Raw genomic sequence first — 18,884 nt, 5'->3', positions numbered from 1 at the left:
CCAAAACCGTTCTTATATGACAATAAAGCGTTTCAAAGCACGAATGGAAAGGAATTATGATAATCTGGACCTCTGACAATACATCTTACAAGAGTCCAAATAGTTTTCCTGGCGTAGACCACATGAGTACAGCAGGTAATGCAGCTGGGAGGGAGGGGGCAGGGAGGAGGGGAGTGAAAGGTTCCACATGTAAATAATCATTCTTTATTGTGGGGAACATGCAAAATATGAAACCTATGTTACACTTATGTACAGAACACGGCAACACATCAGCAAGTCGTCATTGTTATACGTAATGCTCCTTTTCGTTATCGTGAGCGCACAATCAGACGCTTTTCACGTACTGTGCGTCCCTGCTTGACATGTAAAGTTAAGGTTTACAGAGGCACCAGGGACTTGCTTCTAAGGTACTCACCTTGCTTTCCACTCAGATTCCTATTTATTCCATCTCTTGCAAGTTTGTCGTCTATTTGTGTTTCATTTCTTATCCGACGTGATTGAGTCAAGCTTGCACCCACCCGTCTTTTTCCTTACATTTAAGTATATGTTGGCTACACATACCACTTCTGGTCAAGTATTCTACAATTTTTCTTCTGCGCATTCCAATCTCCTGTTGTAGTGTGTGTGTGTGTGTGTGTGTGTGTGTGTGTGTGTGTGTGTGTGTGTGTGTGACCATCGCAGGTGGCTGATTCTGTTTTTTGCCTTGGTTTCATCTCGGCGCCAGACTGTAAGTGGTCTTTTTGTTTTTTAAAAGTTTATCACATGATATATAAGCTTCATTGTCTATAATTTCACAGCAGTTCAAATTATTTCAACATCTTTTTGAACTGCTGATGCCTGACTGCAATTCTAAGTAAAATTCCAAAGCACTTCGTCATGCAATAGAAGAACAATGTTTATTTGCATTATATACTTATAACCCTGTTTTATTTATTCGTTTGTTGGGGATGATCCAAAGCTTTGCTGTCCTTCCCTATAAATGGAAACGAACCTCGGCAGTCAGCTGACCTTCTAAAGACCTAAGGTATATACGGACGGGGTTTCTATCAATGTGGACAGTCGTCACACTCTGTTCTGTTGTCAGCAATTCGTTACTGATTTACATTTGTCTTAAGTTAAAGCAGATGACACGTGAGTGGAGGGGAGTCGTGGGGCGTGGCTTGAAGCAGAGGCCACAGGTAAGGACAATGATCGGATGACAAATGGTCTAAGGTTGAGGTAGTGAAAAGCTTGCTAAATTTCTGTGTTGAAGCAGATTATGTACAGCAGCACATGTGGTGCAAGTAGTGTCCGTCAGGCTGAGCGTGCCATGCCGCCTGGTGTAGCTTGTGTAGCAGCTGTAGAGTGTGAAGGCATGTGTGGGTATTAATTATAGAGTTCGAAACCAATGGAGATACAGAATTGGTCTCCATGAAAAAAAAAATAATAATTATAATAATAGATGTTTGACACCCGTCTAGAGGCAGCTGTCAGCCAGAGGAAGTGATCATTCCCTCTTTTCTTAGTTGAGCGCTGTGCAGGTGAAGGCGCACCACGCGCTTGTTCGTATTAGAAGTCAGCGTTATGATGCAACATATTATTCAGTGTGCAAGTTCTCATCTCCCTGATAATGACGAAGAGGGTAACTTTCTTCTTGCTAATCGTGCAGTGTTAAGATGCAACAAACATGTTGCAAATTATTATAATATAATTATGATAATTACAGTACATGGCAACAGATAATAAGGTTTTCATATAAGAGAAGAAAAAAAGACCTTATAAAATGTTATATCTTAATGTCTAGACTTTGTATAAGGCGACGAAAACCTCCGCCTTCTTGCCTCTGTCCATTAAAAGCTTAAAGAGAATTCTGAGAAGAACTTGTCGAATTCATCTCCTGTGTTTGCGTTGCCATGATTGTTGATTGAGAGGCTTCCTGTGGGGACATGCGGCAATGGGTTAAATCCTTGGCCTCCTCCGAACACTGGCAGTGGAATGCCTGCACTTGGTCGTGTGTTCTGGACGAAGGTTGTCTTAGGGACCGGAGCGGGAAGGGATGGGGCTGGGCGGGGTGGAGCTGGGAGGGATGGAGCTGGGCGGGGTTTGTGGAGGATCTGCTGCTGCTGAGTTGGGAACGAGCTCACAGGAGCGGAACTCTGGGGCGCAGTGAAGTGCCCTGGAGCCTCGAAGTGGGAAACTGCCGAGGACTGAGACTGGAATGATTTGGCAGCTGATTGAGATTGTGACTGGAACTGATTGGAAGCTTGCTGAGATGATGATTGGAACTGAGGCCTTGAGGCTGGCTGAGGCTGGAAGGACTTGGGTGCTGGCCGAGGCTGGAAGGACTGGATGGCTGGCTGTGGCTGGAAGGACTGGATGGCTGGCTGTGGCTGGAATTGCTGTGCCTGGAATGGCCTAGAGGTGGGCTGAGGTTGAGGTGTTACCCGAATTTTGGGTTTTGACGTTCTAGGGGTTGGTTGGAACTGAGTGGAGGGCCGAAGTGGAGGGGATGGGATTTTGGGCTGAGGCTTAGTGGTAACAAGGCTGGACGTGAAGTGTGTTGGAGCCACGAAATGTGATGTCGCAGCGGGACGTGGTGCCGGAGTAAGATTGGTATGGGACTTGAATGATGCTTCAGTTACTGGGCGGTGGACGGAGGAAATTTGGATTGGCGTTTGGAAAACTGATGGAGGGGATTTTTGTGGAGAGGTTGGTACGTGAACCGTCCTGAAGGTACCGAGTTCAGAATCAAAGATCAACTGCTGGGCGCCCTGGCTGCTGCCACCGCCCAGTGTGAAGGACCCATCATCGAAGGCCTGAGATGGCGGTAGGGTTGGGGATGGTGCCGTAGGGCGGGGAGCGGCTGTGCTTGGTGGTGGTGGTGGTGGGGGTGGTGGGGGTGGGGATGGTGGTGTTGGGAGAGAAGTTCGCTGTGAAGTTGGCCTTCTTGCTCTGGCCCTGCTCCTGGAGCTGGGTGCTTTGGTTGGTCTAGAAGTAGGTCTCACTAGAGACTGTGTCGGTGCAAAGAAAGGTGCTTGGGTAATTGGTTGAGTGACAGCGAAGTTATCAAACAGACCACTGAACTCGCCGTCAAAGTCAAAAGGCTGAACAGGCTGTTGCTGTTGCGGTCGTCTTTGCTGTTGCTGCTGAACTGCGAAAACTGGTGGTGGAGATGGTGATGGTGGTGGTGATGGCGGAAGAGTAACAGGAGCAGGAGGAAGTGTTGGAGCAGGTTGTGTAACCTGTTGTACCTGAGTGCGGGCGCGAGAGCGACTGCGAGATCGGCTTCGGCTGTGTGAACGGCCTCTTGAAGTACTAGTCCTGGAACGTTCTACGCTTGGAGGTTGGCGGAATGAAGGGGGTGTGGTGAACCTATTGAAGCTCGGTGGCGTAGCGAATGTGGGAGCAGTGAAAGTTTCTGGGGCGGGGGTGACAAATATGGATCCTGGAGTGTTAAAGATTGAGGCTGGTGTGGCGAAGGCACGCTCTGTGGTGGTGACTGGAGGTGAAGTAGTGAAGACAGCCGAGGGAATCTGAGGAATCTGGAATACCTGTTGTTCCTGTGCACCCCGATCAGAAGTGGCCTGAGGCTGTCTACGGCGACCAGTTCTTACACGTTGGCGAGGCGCCGCTGTCGCCTCCAGCTGAGGACGGATCAGACGGCTGACGGGACGGCGACGACGGCTGGATTGTGCAGTGCGTCGCAGCTCATCGTTGGTTAGGCGTCGTTCTACGGTCTGCTTGATGAATTGTTCATTGCGTGGCTGGGTCTCCTGTAGAGCTGGATCTTCCTCAGCATTGGGATCACACGCATTACCAGATGAATAGGTGAACTCTCGGAGGGTTCCGGTGGCATCCACGTAACCATACTTACCGGTCACAGTACAGTCAGGCGCTCGCCTTTCTTCCTTGAATGAACCGTCAGCAGCCTGGTAGCCAAACACATAGGTTCCATCATCTTCATGGTATGAGTAGCGGTCAATCGTGGTGAGGGCTGGATCGGTAGCATGTTCAGCGCTAATCCGAGGAGTGGTTGTCTGTGACCGTGCAGATGTGACAGTCTGTGACCGTGCAGATGTGACAGTCTGTGACCGTGCAGATGTAACGGTCTGGGCACGTGGGCGAGTGGATACGAGTGCTTTGCTCTGGGGGCGGCGCTTAGGAGACGGTCTTCTTCGTTTGGGTTCGTCAGTTGTCGTTCTGCTCTGTTCTGTCGTGGCTTGGTTTTTATCCAGCTCCTTAAGAATAGTTTCTATCTGTGCTGATATGTTGAAATCTAGTTTTGGCTGCTCCACTTTCTTTGCCTGTGCGCTTGCTTCTTCCCGAGCCTTACCTGGAGCTTCCTCCTCTCCCTTGGCCTCTGGCTGGGGTCGCGGTCGGGGTCGTTGCTTGGCTCCTGGTCTTGGTCTCCGAATACGCTTACCAACTGGTCTTGGCTGTGGCAGCTTTCCAGCAGGAACTGGAATTGGTTGTGGTGGCAGCTTGATGGTTGGCAGGATCTGGGGTGGCTTCTTTTCGTCAGGCTGTGGCTCTGAGGGTTTCTTTTCCTCCTCCGGAGCCATTGGTGGTTTGCTTTCATCTGTTTGTGCCTCTGATACCTTCTTGTCATCTGGCTGGGGCTCAGATGGCTTTTCCTCATTTTCTGAAGGTGCCTTGATGGTAGGTGTGGGCTCTTGTGTTCTCCTTGTGTTTTCTTTGAGCTGCGATGGACGCCTGATTGCTATTGGTGAAAGCCTCCTGCCCTCGGGTTGAGACTCTACTGGTGGACTTCTGTCTCTGGATTGGAATTGTGGTGGTCTTCTACTACCGAGTTGTGGTGGCCTGCTACTATCGAGCTGTGGTGGCCTTCTAATACCGAGCTGTGGTGGCCTTCTACTGCTGATTTGTGATGGCCTTCTACCTCCAGACAGACGCTGTGGTGGTCTTCTGCCGCCAGAGTTAACCTGTGGTGGACTACTGTCGTCTGACTTTGGCTGTGGGGGTCTAGTTCTAAGCTGAGGTGGTTTTCTATCACTGGATTGAGGCTGTGGTGGATTTCTGTCGCTAGCCTGAGGCTGTGGTGGCTTTTCGATAGCATCAGACGGTGGTGATCTGTCGCTGGATTTAACTTGTGGTGGTCTTCTATCATTAGATTCAGGCTGTGGTGGTCGCTTGTTTGTTGACTGCAACCTCTTGAGTGATGGTCGTGGCTGAAGCCTCCTGATGGATGGTTGCGACTGGGCAGGTGTCTTGATTGCAGCTTGAGGACCAACTGACCGATTGTCACTCTGCTGCCGTCTGGAGGATTTTAGAAGCTGAAGGGATCCGTCAGCTTTTTCATCCTCTGTTCGCGACTGCTTGAGTTTTGCAGCCGTAGGACGTGATCGTGACTGCCGCTCATTAGGTGTGAAGTCTGGAATAGATGGGATGGTGGATAGAATGGCTGGTATAGATGGAATATCTGGAATATCTGGAATAGATGGAATGGAGAAATCTGGCCGCTTGAATGCAGGTCGTCGCGGAAGATCGTTCTCGATCAGTCTTGGTTTTTGAGTCTCTAGGACTTGCTTCTCCTCCAATAGTGGCTCAGGTGGAGGTTCGGGGGATTCGCTTTGGGGTATCTCAGTCACGGGGTCTGTTGGTGCCACATCAAAGGCAGGCTCTTCTGTGACTAAGTCTGCTTCTCCAATAGGTTCCTCCGTCTCAGCCACTGGTTCAAGTGGCTGTGGCCGGAAGGTGGTAGGCTCCACCAGGGGTGGCGCTTGTCCCTCAGAGAACACTGGCTGTGGTACTAAAGTAGGAGGCACTGCAGCCTTCACACGAGCCGGAGGGTCCTTCTCCAAGGGTGTGACAACTGACAGTCGCTCTGCCGATGGTGTCCGGAAACGGCGGCGAGCGAGTAGCTCCTGCTGTGCTTCCGCGTCTCCATTTCTTGCTCTGTTGGCTAACTCGAGGAATTTTTCGCGAGCCCTCTGTCTCCTGTCTTCCTGGCCGACCGCAAGGGCCACCAACAGTAATATCTGCAAAAGTAATCATGTGTCAGACAAGTACTGGGAGGAAGGTATCAAAACGATCTATAGCCTATCCTGTGTGTGTGTGTGTGTGTGTGTGTGTGTTTATATACCATATATATATATATATATATATATATATATATATATATATATATATATATATATAAGTACACACACACACACACACACACACACACACACACACACACACACACACATATGGATATTTCGACCTCTATGCTGGCTTTTAACGCGTACTAGTAAATAATGTCATTTCATCTTCTGATATCAACAGTTACAAGTATACACATGCAAATCTCAGGTTTCCGGTGAGTAGCAAACTACAATACTATAAATACAACAATAGTACTACTACTACTACTACTACTACTACTACTACTACTACTAATGTTACTTTCTTTATAGGTGGGTATAGCAAAGGGAGAATTTTCTTTTCTTTGTTTCACTGAATGTATAAAGATAGCGGTCTCCTGTTATAGCAACGCGAGACAAAATGTGGTGTTTATATGAGTAACCACTGAAATGCTTCTTTTTCTCTTAATTTTCTGTAACAACTTGCGGCAGAAAAAGAAGGGGGAAACTATTTTATTATTGGAGCATTCTGATGGGAAATGTTTTGGGCAGTGCTTTTCAATACGGCGTTGTGTCTTGCAATTCACACAACTTTCTGATGCAGTAAAAAAAGCTTGAAATGTAATAGTTACTGGTGTTATTCTCTATTAAAATTGAGAAAACGTTATCCTGGTTCTTACTGAGGCTCGAATTATCAAACACTTCTACACTTCACCTCCGCTATTTCAAAAGGCTTTATTTAAATTTGCACGAGTTTTTTAAAGGTATTTTTTACGGTTCTAGAGGCAGAGTGACAAGATTTCTACATTATTAACTGGAGATACGGTTCTAGAGGCAGAGTGACAAGATTTCTACATTATTAACTGGAGATACGGTTCTAGAGGCAGAGTGACAAGATTTCTACATTATTAACTGGAGATACGCTCTTGAAAACCCCGCCAATCATCTCTGTGGCTTTGGAAAATACTCGTCGTGAGAGAGCAAAGCGTTTCTGAATCGTAGCTCTTCTTGTCATTACTCGTCCCATCGCTGTTTCATTACTCGGACCATCAATCGGCCCATCTCTCTCTCTCTCTCTCTCTCTCTCTCTCTCTCTCTCTCTCTCTCTCTCTCTCTCTCTCTCTCTCTCTCTCTCTCTCTATGAAGGTGAAAGGTCAAGAGCAATGGAGAGTCAAAGAAGCATTTCCGCATTTAACTCTCTTTCTCGCTCACTCTCTCACTTCATTCACATTTAAAGTCAATATTTAAAGTGAATTTTCTTCTTTTTTTGGGGGGAGGGGAGAGGGGGAGAGGGGGAAGGGAGAAAGAGGAAGGGATTTATCACATACACTTTTTTTCTGTATATAAGGCCTTGCTACACACACTCTCTCTCTCTCTCTCTCTCTCTCTCTCTCTCTCTCTCTCTCTCTCTCTCTCTCTCTCTCAGAAATTAATTTACAACCATAAAAATGACAATAATAATAATAATAATAATAGTAGTAGTAGTAGTAGCAATCCCACCTCCTCGCCTTCTTCCTCAGCCACCCCGCAAAAAAGTAGGTGCTTGGGTGCCCACATACCTCTAGGGCGTGGCCGATTGTGCCTCTCAAGGATACTGAAGGAGCGAAGGAGGGAGGGGTGGAGGAGGGGAGGACACGGAAGGGCATGTGTATTTGTAAGAATTAAAGGAGGAAGAAGGAGAAAAAGTGTTATCGTAGGAAGCAATATGAAGGAGGTGACTAGGCCAGAGAGAGAGAGAGAGAGAGAGAGAGAGAGAGAGAGAGAGAGAGAGAGAATTAAGAAAAGAAAATGGTGACCAGATTGGATGACTCATTAATTAATAAAATATTTCAAGAACTGTCGAACTTTTTAAAATTATTTACTCATTTCATTCGATTTTATTGTATTTTTTTTTCTAATGAGGTGACGTGTGTGTGTGTGTGTGTGTGTGTGTGTGTGTGTGTGTGTGTGTGTGTGTGTGTGTGTGTGTGTGTGTGTGTGTGTGTGTACGTCCACTTGCTGTCACTGCAACTCACGCTTACGGTCAGGAATGCTGCTCTGAAAGGTCCCTCTGTTCCCATACATAGGAGAGGAATCCTTTCATTGTCACACTCACGGAGCAAATGAAATTGATAAACTAATGACGCCTCTGCAACGGGACACACTTTTTTCTCATCTCTCTTCCTCTGTCTCCCTTTTTTTCACTTGCAAATTAAAGGCACACTAACGGGGATGGAGTGACATGTGTGCGAAAAGAAAACGTATAGTGTTTGTGGCGTTCTGGGACTAGTGTTGTGGTGAATTTGTAGTGAATAAGAGAATTACGTTCTTAAATGTTGCAGTAACTTTATTCCGGGTAATTTGAGCCTTGAGTTCAGTGATGCGTTTCCATATTCATTCTGCTTCTTCTTTGGTGGTTTTGTACAGCTTCAGAAACTCATCTGGGGCATTGAAATATTGAAGACTTTGGCCATTAATCTTCTGATCTCCAAAGACCCTTCCTAATGTCAATAAAATAGTCCAATCATACACAAATCTTAAGGTAAAAATGTGTCCCAGTATTGAAGCGTTAGATTGACTGTACTGGAAGTTATTGGGATTTTCAAGTGTCTAATCATCTATTGGTGATCTTTCTTTCTTAATCTTGTAATGGATTTTCAAAGTTTGCTTTCATGATTCTAGTGATAATTGAAGAAGACTTTTAAATATTGTTGAAGCTTTTAAGAGTGTATTTTCTAATTCTAGTGACACTTTAACAAGGCTCTGGTGGAAGTTATTGTGGTTTTCAAGTGCGTTTTAATGACTTCAGTGATACTTTAACGGCAGGAAGAGAGAGAGAGAGAGAGAGAGAGAGAGAGAGAGAGAGAGAGAGAGAGAGATATTAAACTGAGATAGCAAAAAAAAAGAAGATAGATAACATAACTTACTAATGATGAGAAGAAGAGGAAGAAAGGAAAAGATGAAAATGCAAAAAAATAGTCACATTTTTACATTTACAAAAAGAGAAATGAAAACTGAATTAGAGAAGAAGAAAATCAAGAAAAAGAAAGGAGAAAAATGAAAGAAAGTAAATATGAACGAATATGTGGAAAAAAAAATAAATAAAGCTTTACAATTTTTCTTTATTTTTTCCCGAAACTCAGGAAATGAAAACCTGGAGAAACAAAGAAAACGGGAACGAAAAATGGATAAGGTATAAATGTCGAGGCCGTGAAATTCAGTTAATAGCGGGAACGAATTAAACCGGAGTAAGACTGACTCAGACTCGAGGCTTCTAATGTGTTGGTTTTATTATCATTTGTGACTCGCTTCGAAATGAAAAATAAATAATCTTGGTGACATTGTTTACTCTCTCTCTCTCTCTCTCTCTCTCTCTCTTCTCTCTCTCTCTCTCTCTCTCTCTCTATGGTTTAAGGAATGAAGGAGGAGGAGGAGGAGGAAGAGGAGGAGGAGTCAAAGCCAATTCCTCCTCCTCCTCCTCCTCCTCTTCCTTTCACTCGTACAGTACAAGAGAAAGTGATTGCGCTCCACTTCGTCTCCTCCTCCTCCTCCTCCTCCTCCTCCTCCTCCTCCTCCTCTTCCTAAGGCCCTCAAGGTACACTCCTCCCTTCCTTTCATCCCTCTCCCTCTCTCTTTCTCTCTTCCACTTAAATGATCCAAATTTCTCTCCCTCTTGTTCTCTTTTACGCACTCTCTCTCTCTCTCTCTCTCTCTCTCTCTCTCTCTCTCTCTCTCTCTCTGAACACTCACACTCCATTGGTTTTCCTGCATAAGTGTGTGTGTGTGTGTGTGTGTGTGTGTGTGTGTGTGTGTGTTTTATTGTTTTATCTTTAGTTTTCTATTTTTTATTATCATCAAGGTTTATTATTATTATTATTATTATTATTATTATTATTATTATTATTATTATTATTATTATTATTACAATATATCTATTATTTTTTTAACACGCTGCTTATTTGGACAGTTACTAAATTCTTGAACAGTTAGAGTAGCAGAGAGAGAGAGAGAGAGAGAGAGAGAGAGAGAGAGAGAGAGAGAGAGAGAGACGCCAGCTGTAGAACTAGATTATCTTGACCATATTTGGAACTGTTTCTTTCATTACCCTCTTTTTTTTTCTTATCTAAATGAACTCCGAACCATTATTTTATTTATTTATTCATTTTTAGTTTAAACCTGTCTTAGTTTTATTTAGAAGGAAAAAAAATCGACTTATGTTAATTTGAATAGACTTGCATTAGAATTTAGCTTGTAGTCTATTGATTTTTGCTATTTATTTATAAGATTCAGTCGGTCAATTAGGTATTTATTATTTATTATTATTTATTATTGAAGAAGCTAATATATCTCTCTATTCTACGATGTTATTTCATTTATTTTCGGTGTCCTACAAGAATTCAGGTGATTCCTACACACACACACACACACACACACACACACACACACACACACACCATTTAAATTCTTCCGTATGTTTTCTTTTCGTTTTTTTTTTTCATATTGGTTCATACATGACTCGCCTCTGATTTTCTCACGCACTTCTTTCCCTTTCACCTTCTTATGACACCTCCTCCTCCTCCTCCTCCTCCTCCTCCTCCTCCTCCTCTCCTCCTCCTCCTCCTCCTCCTCCTCCTCCTTTTCCTGTTCCTGTTCTTCCTCCAGTCATGTGTTCAAATATGGCCCCAATTGGACTAATGTGTGTGTGTGTGTGTGTGTGTGTGTGTGTGTGTGTGTGTGTGTGTGTGTGTGTGTGTGTGTGTGTGTGTGTGTGTAATAGAATAAATATGAAACTTTGACAAGGAGAAAGAATAAAACGAGACGTGAAGTAATAAGAATAATGCAAATAAAATAATAGCGCGATTTTTTTTTTTTTTTAAGATTGCAGTGTTTCCTCCCTCCTTCCTTCCTTCCTTCCTTCCTTCCTTCTTTCTTTCTTTCTTTCTCTCCTTGTTTTCTCTCCGTTCCTTGTTTTCTCTCCCTTCCTCCTTTTCTCTTCCTTTCCTCATTCCCATCTACTTTCCTTCCTCACTTTCATATATTCCACTACTTTCCCCTTTCTCTCTCTTTTCCTTTCCTTCCTCCGTCCTTCTTTATCTGCTTCTATTCTATTTTCCCTCCCTTCATTCATTCCATCCCCTTGCCTCCTTCCTCCCTCCCTCCCTCCCTCCTCTCCTTCTATGGTCACTTTTACTTTCGATAATGGCAAAAAAATATAAACAATGAAAAAACTGCGGCCAACACCTTCCCTTTTCTTCCCAGAGAGAGAGAGAGAGAGGAGAGGAGAGAGGAGAGGGAGAGGAGGGGAATCGGAAGGTCCCTATAAAGTTACGTAAAAAAGGAGATGTAGAAATTTTTAACTGTTATAGTGATGAGAGAGAGAGAGAGAGAGAGAGAGAGAGAGAGAGAGAGAGAGAAGGTGGGGTTACAATAACATTTACTTTCAACAAATTACTACTACTGTCATCATTACTACTACTGTCATCATTACTACTACTACTACTACTACTACTACTACTACTACTACTACTACTACTACTACTACTACTACTACTACTACTTCTACTACTACTAACTCCACAGCACTCCTCAGCAAACACGCACACACACACACACACACACACACACACACACACACACACACACACACACACACACACACACACACACACACACACACACACACACACACACACACACACACACACACACACACACACACACACACACACACACACTTATTGAGGTCACCGCCAAAAAGTGAACCATTCTGACCCAGCCCTTACCTGCCCAACCTGTTACCCACCCGTGCGTCTCACCTGCTGTAACATTACCAGACTTATTAACCCCTTTAGTACCATAGCACCTTTTCATATCTACTCTGCTTACGATTTGGTGACTATACAGCTTCGGAAACTCACGTGGGGATTAAAATAGTGAAGGCTGTGACTATTAATCTTCTCACCTCATAGACGCTTCCTAATGTCAATAGAATCGTCTAATCATGCACAGAAATCAAGGTAGAAATGCGTCCTAGTATAGAAGGGGTTTAGATCATAACCTGGCACTTCTGTTGTTGTTGTTGTTTTTGTTGTTGTTGTTGTTGTTGTTGTTGTTGTTGTTGTTGTTGCTGCTGTTCTTGTTGTTGTTTTAGCGTGAGAGGTTGGTTTGGTCAGCGAGAGGAAAGGTCAAGGAAGGAAAACGACAAAGAAAAGGTAATTAACAGGTGGACTGGTTGTGAGTGATGGTGACAAAAGGTGTGACTGGAGTTCCTTCCCTCTACAAGGTCTTCACACACACACACACACACACACACACACACACACACACACACACACGCCCGGTAGCTCTGGCTTCACAAGCCAGAGGACCGGGGTTCGATTCCCGTTCGGATGGAGATATTTGGGTGTATCTCCTTTCACGTGTAGCCCCTGTTCACCTAGCAGTGAGTAGGTACGGGATGTAAATCGAGGAGTTGTGACCTTGTTGTCCCGGTGTGTGGTGTGTGCCTGGTCTCAGGCCTATCCGAAGATCGGAAATAATGAGCTCTGAGCTCGTTCCGTAGGGTAACGTCTGGCTGTCTCGTCAGAGACTGCAGCAGATCAAACAGTGAAACACACACACCGTAAAAGAAAGCGAAAATGAGTAAGGAATCAAGAGAGAGAGAGAGAGAGAGATAATATAATAGGTTTTTGCCCTAAATCGTAAGGTAAAGTTAGACGAACTAGAAGTGGTGCGGCGGCCTTGAGGTGACGGTGGCGCTGGAGGTGGTGGTGGTGGTGGTAGTGGTGGAGCTTTATAAATGTTAGTAGGTTGACTGGACCCAGGTCGCCTTTCTCAATCAAGGAGAACCAGGTGGCGGCAGGGAAAGTGATAAAGAGAAGGAGGAGAGAGGGAAAGTGAGAGAGAGAGAGAGAGAGAGAGAGAGAGAGAGAGAGAGAGAGAGAGAGAGAGAGAGACAGAGACCTTTTTTTCGGTCTAAATGTAGTAGTAAAGTATAGAGAAAATAGAGAAACATCGGTGTAATGAAGGATAGATAAAAAAAAAAATACTAGGTAGGCGGTGAAAGGAAAGGAAAGAGATGGTAAAGGAACGGGCTATGGTACAAAAAAGTGACAGATGACAAGTTTGGGGTGTGGTTAGGATACAGTGAAGTGAAGAGAAGGGAAAGGGTGACGGAGGAGGAAAGGAAATGGATGCTGAAAAAAAAAAAAAAAAAAAAACAGGTGTACAGAGATGGAGAAGGAGAAATATTTAGACGAGGATAAAAAGAGTAAAAGATAGAAGGAGAGAGAGTAAGTGTATTTAAGATAAGTAAAAAGGAAGAAAGGATACTCTGAAACCCTTATAATTTTACATGTTCCTCTTTATATCAGATCCACTCTTAATTCTGCATGAAAATCCAATGTTTAATGTAAGTATAAACCAAGGGGAATATTTAAATAGAATTGAGTCGCCCTTGAGTACCCTGCCAGTACATACAGACATGCACACAGGTGGCAGAATGTTCAAGGCGTTCATAATATGCTAACAATGCATCGGTCAGGTAAAGGAATAGAGGAGAAGGACAGGGACGCAAGCAAAAAGTTAATGTACAAGCATGAGTAGGAGAAAAAATAGTTACACACAAACATGCGAGAAAATTTAAAGTGTGAACAGATACATTGAGAGACGAAGAAAACAAGACACGGAAGAAGGCAAGATAAATGCCACGAATAAGGCATGAAATTGTAACTGAAAAAAAGAAGAAAAAGAAAAAGCACAGACAGGCATGAAGGGGAAAAAAAACATGAAGTCACCGAGGCAGAACGAATAAAAAGTAACAATAGATAACAAAAAAAGACAAGCAAACAGACAGATAGACAGATAGACAGACTTACGAATGGAGAAGGCAATTATGTGACAAACAAAAAGCGAGAGAGCAAAATGTGTAGGTAGATGAGAGAGAGAGAGAGAGAGAGAGAGAGAGAGAGAGAGAGAGAGAGAGAGAGAGAGAGAGAGAGTATAAATAAAGCTACAAAGTCCTAGAAACGACCTTGAAATCAACAGACAGTCAGACAAACATACAGTAAAGGAGAGGCTGACAGGTGGACAGGCAGGCAAGATGTCAGACAGGAAGGGGCCAAGACAGAGTAAGGAGTAACTGTATCACTCTTTACTGTAACTGTATTATTGCTTGTTTGGATTGGACAGACCCCGGGGAGGCTCCTGTTATCGTAAAGGTTGTGTGTGTGTGTGTGTGTGTGTGTGTGTGTGTGTGTGTGTGTGTGTGTGTGTGTGTGTGTGTGTGTGTGTGTGTGTGTGTGTGTGTGTGTGTGTGTGTGTGTGTGTGATTAGTAATAATAACAAGAATGTAGAGAAAGTAAAAGAAAAAGAAAAAGGAAAAGGAAAGAAAATAAATAAGTATAAATGCATTTTTTCTGCAACACACACACACACACACACACACACACACACACACACACACACACACACACACACACACACACACACACACACACACACACACACACACATCTACAAAAACTCGCCACAGACATTCGTAAATCCTACACATTTCCTACACATTTTTTCTCCTCTCTCTCTCTCTCTCTCTCTCTCTCTCTCTCGCTACGTGGGAACGCCCTTTTACTCCGTGCTGTGTCTACGCCCTCTCTCCTCCTCCTCCTCCTCCTCCTCCTCCTCCTCCTCCTCCTCCTCCTCCTCTTTAGCGTCATCTATCGTACATATTTGATCACTGATTTGAGCTGATTGTATATATATATGTGTGTAGCATAGCTCTATATTCTCTCTCTCTCTCTCTCTCTCTCTCTCTCTCTCTCTCTCTCTCTCTCTCTCTCTCTCTCGCACAGTTTCCCCAATGAAATTTCCTCGTTTGTTGCGCATTTCTCTCTCTCTCTCTCTCTCTCTGTGTGTGTGTGTGTGTGTGTGTGTGTGTGTGTGTGTGTGTGTGTGTGTGTGTGTTAAAATGTTGTAACTTTAAGATGTAGAACAAGAACAAAAGTAACACGGCTGCGTAATCTGGAACACACACACACACACACACACACACACACACACACACACACACACACACACACAAGAAAAAAAAGCAGGAAGAAAACGAGAAATAAAGGTCTTATTAACGCACTCTGAACATAAAAAATGGGTATATTCGATCGATGACTATTATAAATGATCATGTATAAGAAATTGTTTGTTGTTTGACACTTTCTTTTCTTTTTTTCTTTTGTTTTTTCTTTTATGTTAAGTTGCTTCTGTTGCTGCTTTTGTTGTGTGTTTATTACTCTCTTCATTGATTTGTTTTTAGGTGAAGGTAAAGGGGTTACGAAGAGAGAGAGAGAGAGAGAGAGAGAGAGAGAGAGAGAGAGAGAGAACTTGATTCATAAATAGTTTTAAGAGTTGAAACTAGCAAGGAAAGATAGGAATGCTCTCTCTCTCTCTCTCTCTCTCTCTCTCTCTCTCTCTCTCTCTCTCTCTCTCTCTCTCTCTCTCTCTCTCTCTCTCTCCATCCTTCTTTCCATTATGATAAGAAAATAAAACTTTTATATCGTACCCCAATAGAAATTAAAATATCCCTTTAATTTCCACATCGTATAGAAATTAACGTATCAAAGGGACACCTCGCATGTCAGGGAGCAAAGGTAGAGAGGCAAGACTAAGGTGGTGTGGTCGTGCGAGAGGCCTTGAGGAATACATAGGGAGGATGATGCTAGAGATGAAACAAGGACGAGCAGAGAGAAGGTTATAGATGGCATGGGTGCATTAAAGGATGGGTGGGTGATGGAGTGTTGAAAGATGGAAGGGTAAGGTGAAGGTAAGGAGGGAAAGGCCAAAGATATACAGGTACTGAAGACAAAGGCAGTATATTAACGACACCAGTTACGTTTTGGTGATCTCTAACGGGGCTTTCGTATGAAAAGAAAAAAAAAAGATGTACTGTTCTTTGTTGCTCTTAGTTACTGAAGCCGTAAGTGCTCTCTGATGTCACTCTAAGGTCGTCACTCGCCAATATTGCCGCTGCTTTATTGGTGACTTGAAGGAAAAGTAGAGTGATGGAAAAATTGCCGTAAGATTCCATATCGTCGTGATGTGAAGATTTCGTCGATTAGAAAGAAATAAAGTTATTTAGATTATTAGATTAGTGTGTCTTTCTTTTTTGTCCAGTGTTGTAGTGCCATTTGATTGTACATTCATATATTCGCTCTTTCTCTTTTTTACTTCAGTGCGGATAGTGAACCTGGAGGCCGATTTGTTTGCAAGAAAATTATTAAACTCTGCTCTGTTTAGCGAGATTTCAGCTTGACATGGTAGTTTATATGGAGCCGCAGCGAGGGAAGACTGATTGACTGATTAATTTAGTGATTGCTTTAAGGCGCCGCAACAACAGCTTCAAGTGACGTCGTGAAAAGGGAAGAGAGACGGACGTACTGCCGTGTTTCCCTCCGCTTTCCAGGGACACTAACAGAAACACGGGGCATCACGACGAGCCTCCGTCAGTCTTCTGCATTCGTCACTCACGCGTCGAGAAAGACACTCTGCGTTTTTACTGCAACAATAGTCGATTCTGCACGCCGCTATACTATTACGGGCTCGCTTCACCATCACCGCCGTCAACACAGTCACCGGGTTGTTAGAGTCCTTTCACGAAAACTTGCGTAGCATCACAACAAAGTCACACACAATAAAAATAGTGCTGCCGTTATTCCTGCCAAGAAGCGAGCATGGCGGTGCGTCCCTATGCCCGCCGCCAGCCTCTCCCGCACTCTCACTCACTGCATGCCACAATCATGTACACTTAGGATGAACACCACAGCTTACGTACCAGGAGGGATAACCTCATGACGTCTGCGTCGCGTCACGGACACAACACAACTGCCACACCCGGCCTGATGGGGCTCCTTATATACCCTCGGTGACCCCGTAACGTCACAAGGGCACCTGCGCGAAAGTCTTCACGCCGTACACTGTAGGAGGCAGCGTGCCGCGGTGAGGGGCCGTGGCTGCTCGTCTTGTTATGGTTGGTCCTTTTTGCGGTATTCAGTATCGGTTAAAGCAGCTGCAGCAATGGTGTAGTTGGATGTTAGTGGATAGTGGAGGCGATGTTGCCGGAACGTTAGTTACAATGCTTCCCCCTGGTGCCCTTCAGAGGAAACAGGCGTGCCGTGTACGGCGCAGCGGGAATGGTGGGGAGAAAGGTGGCACAGCGGCAGTGCCACTCACTCCCCAGACATCGCTGCTGCCGGCCGATGCACAGTTAGCAGCGAGGCACCGTGCCAACACAGCCCCGGGCGGGGCTATCTGTCTTAGGAGTCCAAATGTGGCCCTGTGTGGCCTTCAGGTGTGGGCGGGGCGGACCCTGGCGGTGAGGGGCAGCTGTGCCCCAGCGTGCTTCGTATTCCGAAATTAGCGAAAGGAGACCGATTTTTTGGGAGATGAAGCATTTGCATCCCAAGTAACAGAAGACAGCAGCTCCACAAAACTCTTGTTGACAGTTGCGGCTCAGTCTAGCGGTCAGCTCATGCACGTACAGGCCACCACAGGGAACAATGACGCGAGAACCAGCGCCAAGACAGATCCTCGTGGTGAGCAGCAGGACACCGAACACGTTTATAGGAGCGGGAAGCGTCTGTGTGGCGGCTCCCAGCGAAACTTTTACTTTCAGGTCACCAGATCGTTTCCTTGCGCGTTCCTTCACCTTCATACGCCGCTACAGGTTAAGATTCCAGTTCAGTTCCATTCTCTCACCCCTCACTCCCTCATCCCTCACTCCTCACCCCTTTCCCCGTGACCAGCCTCGAGCCGCCCCTCCGTGACCCGCGTGAACTAGGAAGGGCGTCGCTATTGTATCAAGGACGTGATGCGCCATGTTTCCCTTCCTGGCGTGCCATCTCAAGCCCCGTCACGGCTCTTGAGGGGTCAGGGCGAGGTCGCGGGCTTCTCAGATTCTCAGGAGTAATGTTGCTTCACTATCACCATTCCTCTTCCCGCTGTTGCCTCTACCGTCGCCACTGTCACCTCAGTTACCTTCACTGTTACTCCTCCTCATGTCGACATCACCTTACCCACCTTCACCATCTTCATTTCTTCATCTTTACCATCACTTCATCCTCACTACAACTACTACTACTACTACTACTACTACTACTACACACATGCACAAACACAAACACAAACACAGCAGTAGTAGTAATAGTAGTAGGAGCCGCAGTAGTGGTAGTGATCGTAGTAATAGCAGTGTTTCGTTTTGCTATTAATTTTTTTCGTATATTTCTTTTTCTTTTCTGTCTTCGTCATCGTCTTCCGGTTGTAGTGGTGTGATGTGTGGGTTGGTGGGTGAACAGTGTCTTGCCGCGTGGATGCATGGAGGGCACATGTGATAACTTTATGCTTTAGGCAAGGCCACCATGCCCTTTGTACTGTGCTGGCAATGGTAATAGTGGTAATGAATCGTGATGGTAAAGGATTTGTGACTGAAGTGGGGTGGTCGTTGCGGTCGTAGTAGTAGTAGTAGTAGTAGTAGCAGTTTTGAGAGGAGTGAAAAGAAAACGAATAAGGAACACACATACCACACAAAAGAATACAAAAGAGGGAGGAAGAAACGAAGAAGAATGAGTTGAAAGAGAAGGCGGAGGAGGAGGAGGAGGAGGAGGAGGAGGTGGTGGTGGTGGTGGTGATGGAGAAGGAGGAGAAAGCATGTGGTTCCGTTGGCGTGGCTCGCAACTGGAGGGCGTGGAGTGCTGGTAATCTATTCATTGGTTTTCAGCTTGAGTGTTGTTAACCAAGCTTCAGGTGGTGGTGTGTGGAGACCTCGCTGCCTGACCTGCTGTTGGTGATGGTGGT

The 18,884-nt window shown here is 45.0% G+C and overlaps 1 protein-coding gene across 1 annotated transcript; it reads right to left on the bottom strand.

Annotated features, from left to right (window-relative positions):
* Window positions 1-188: 188 nt before the first annotated feature.
* On the bottom strand, window positions 189-17,018 carry LOC123503638 (mediator of DNA damage checkpoint protein 1-like). The gene is made up of 2 exons (XM_045253571.1): window positions 16,867-17,018; window positions 189-5,978 (listed from the first exon to the last, which is right to left on the bottom strand). Exons 1-2 carry the CDS (start codon window positions 16,882-16,884, stop codon window positions 1,830-1,832), a joined length of 4,167 nt encoding a protein of 1,388 aa, XP_045109506.1. The 5' UTR covers window positions 16,885-17,018; the 3' UTR covers window positions 189-1,829.
* Window positions 17,019-18,884: the final 1,866 nt, after the last annotated feature.

The sequence above is a fragment of the Portunus trituberculatus genome, chromosome 14, assembly GCF_017591435.1.
Source record: "Portunus trituberculatus isolate SZX2019 chromosome 14, ASM1759143v1, whole genome shotgun sequence".
Lineage (NCBI taxonomy): Eukaryota > Metazoa > Arthropoda > Malacostraca > Decapoda > Portunidae > Portunus > Portunus trituberculatus.
Note: the sequence above shows the minus strand (reverse complement) of the source record. Positions and strands in the feature narration are given on the sequence as shown.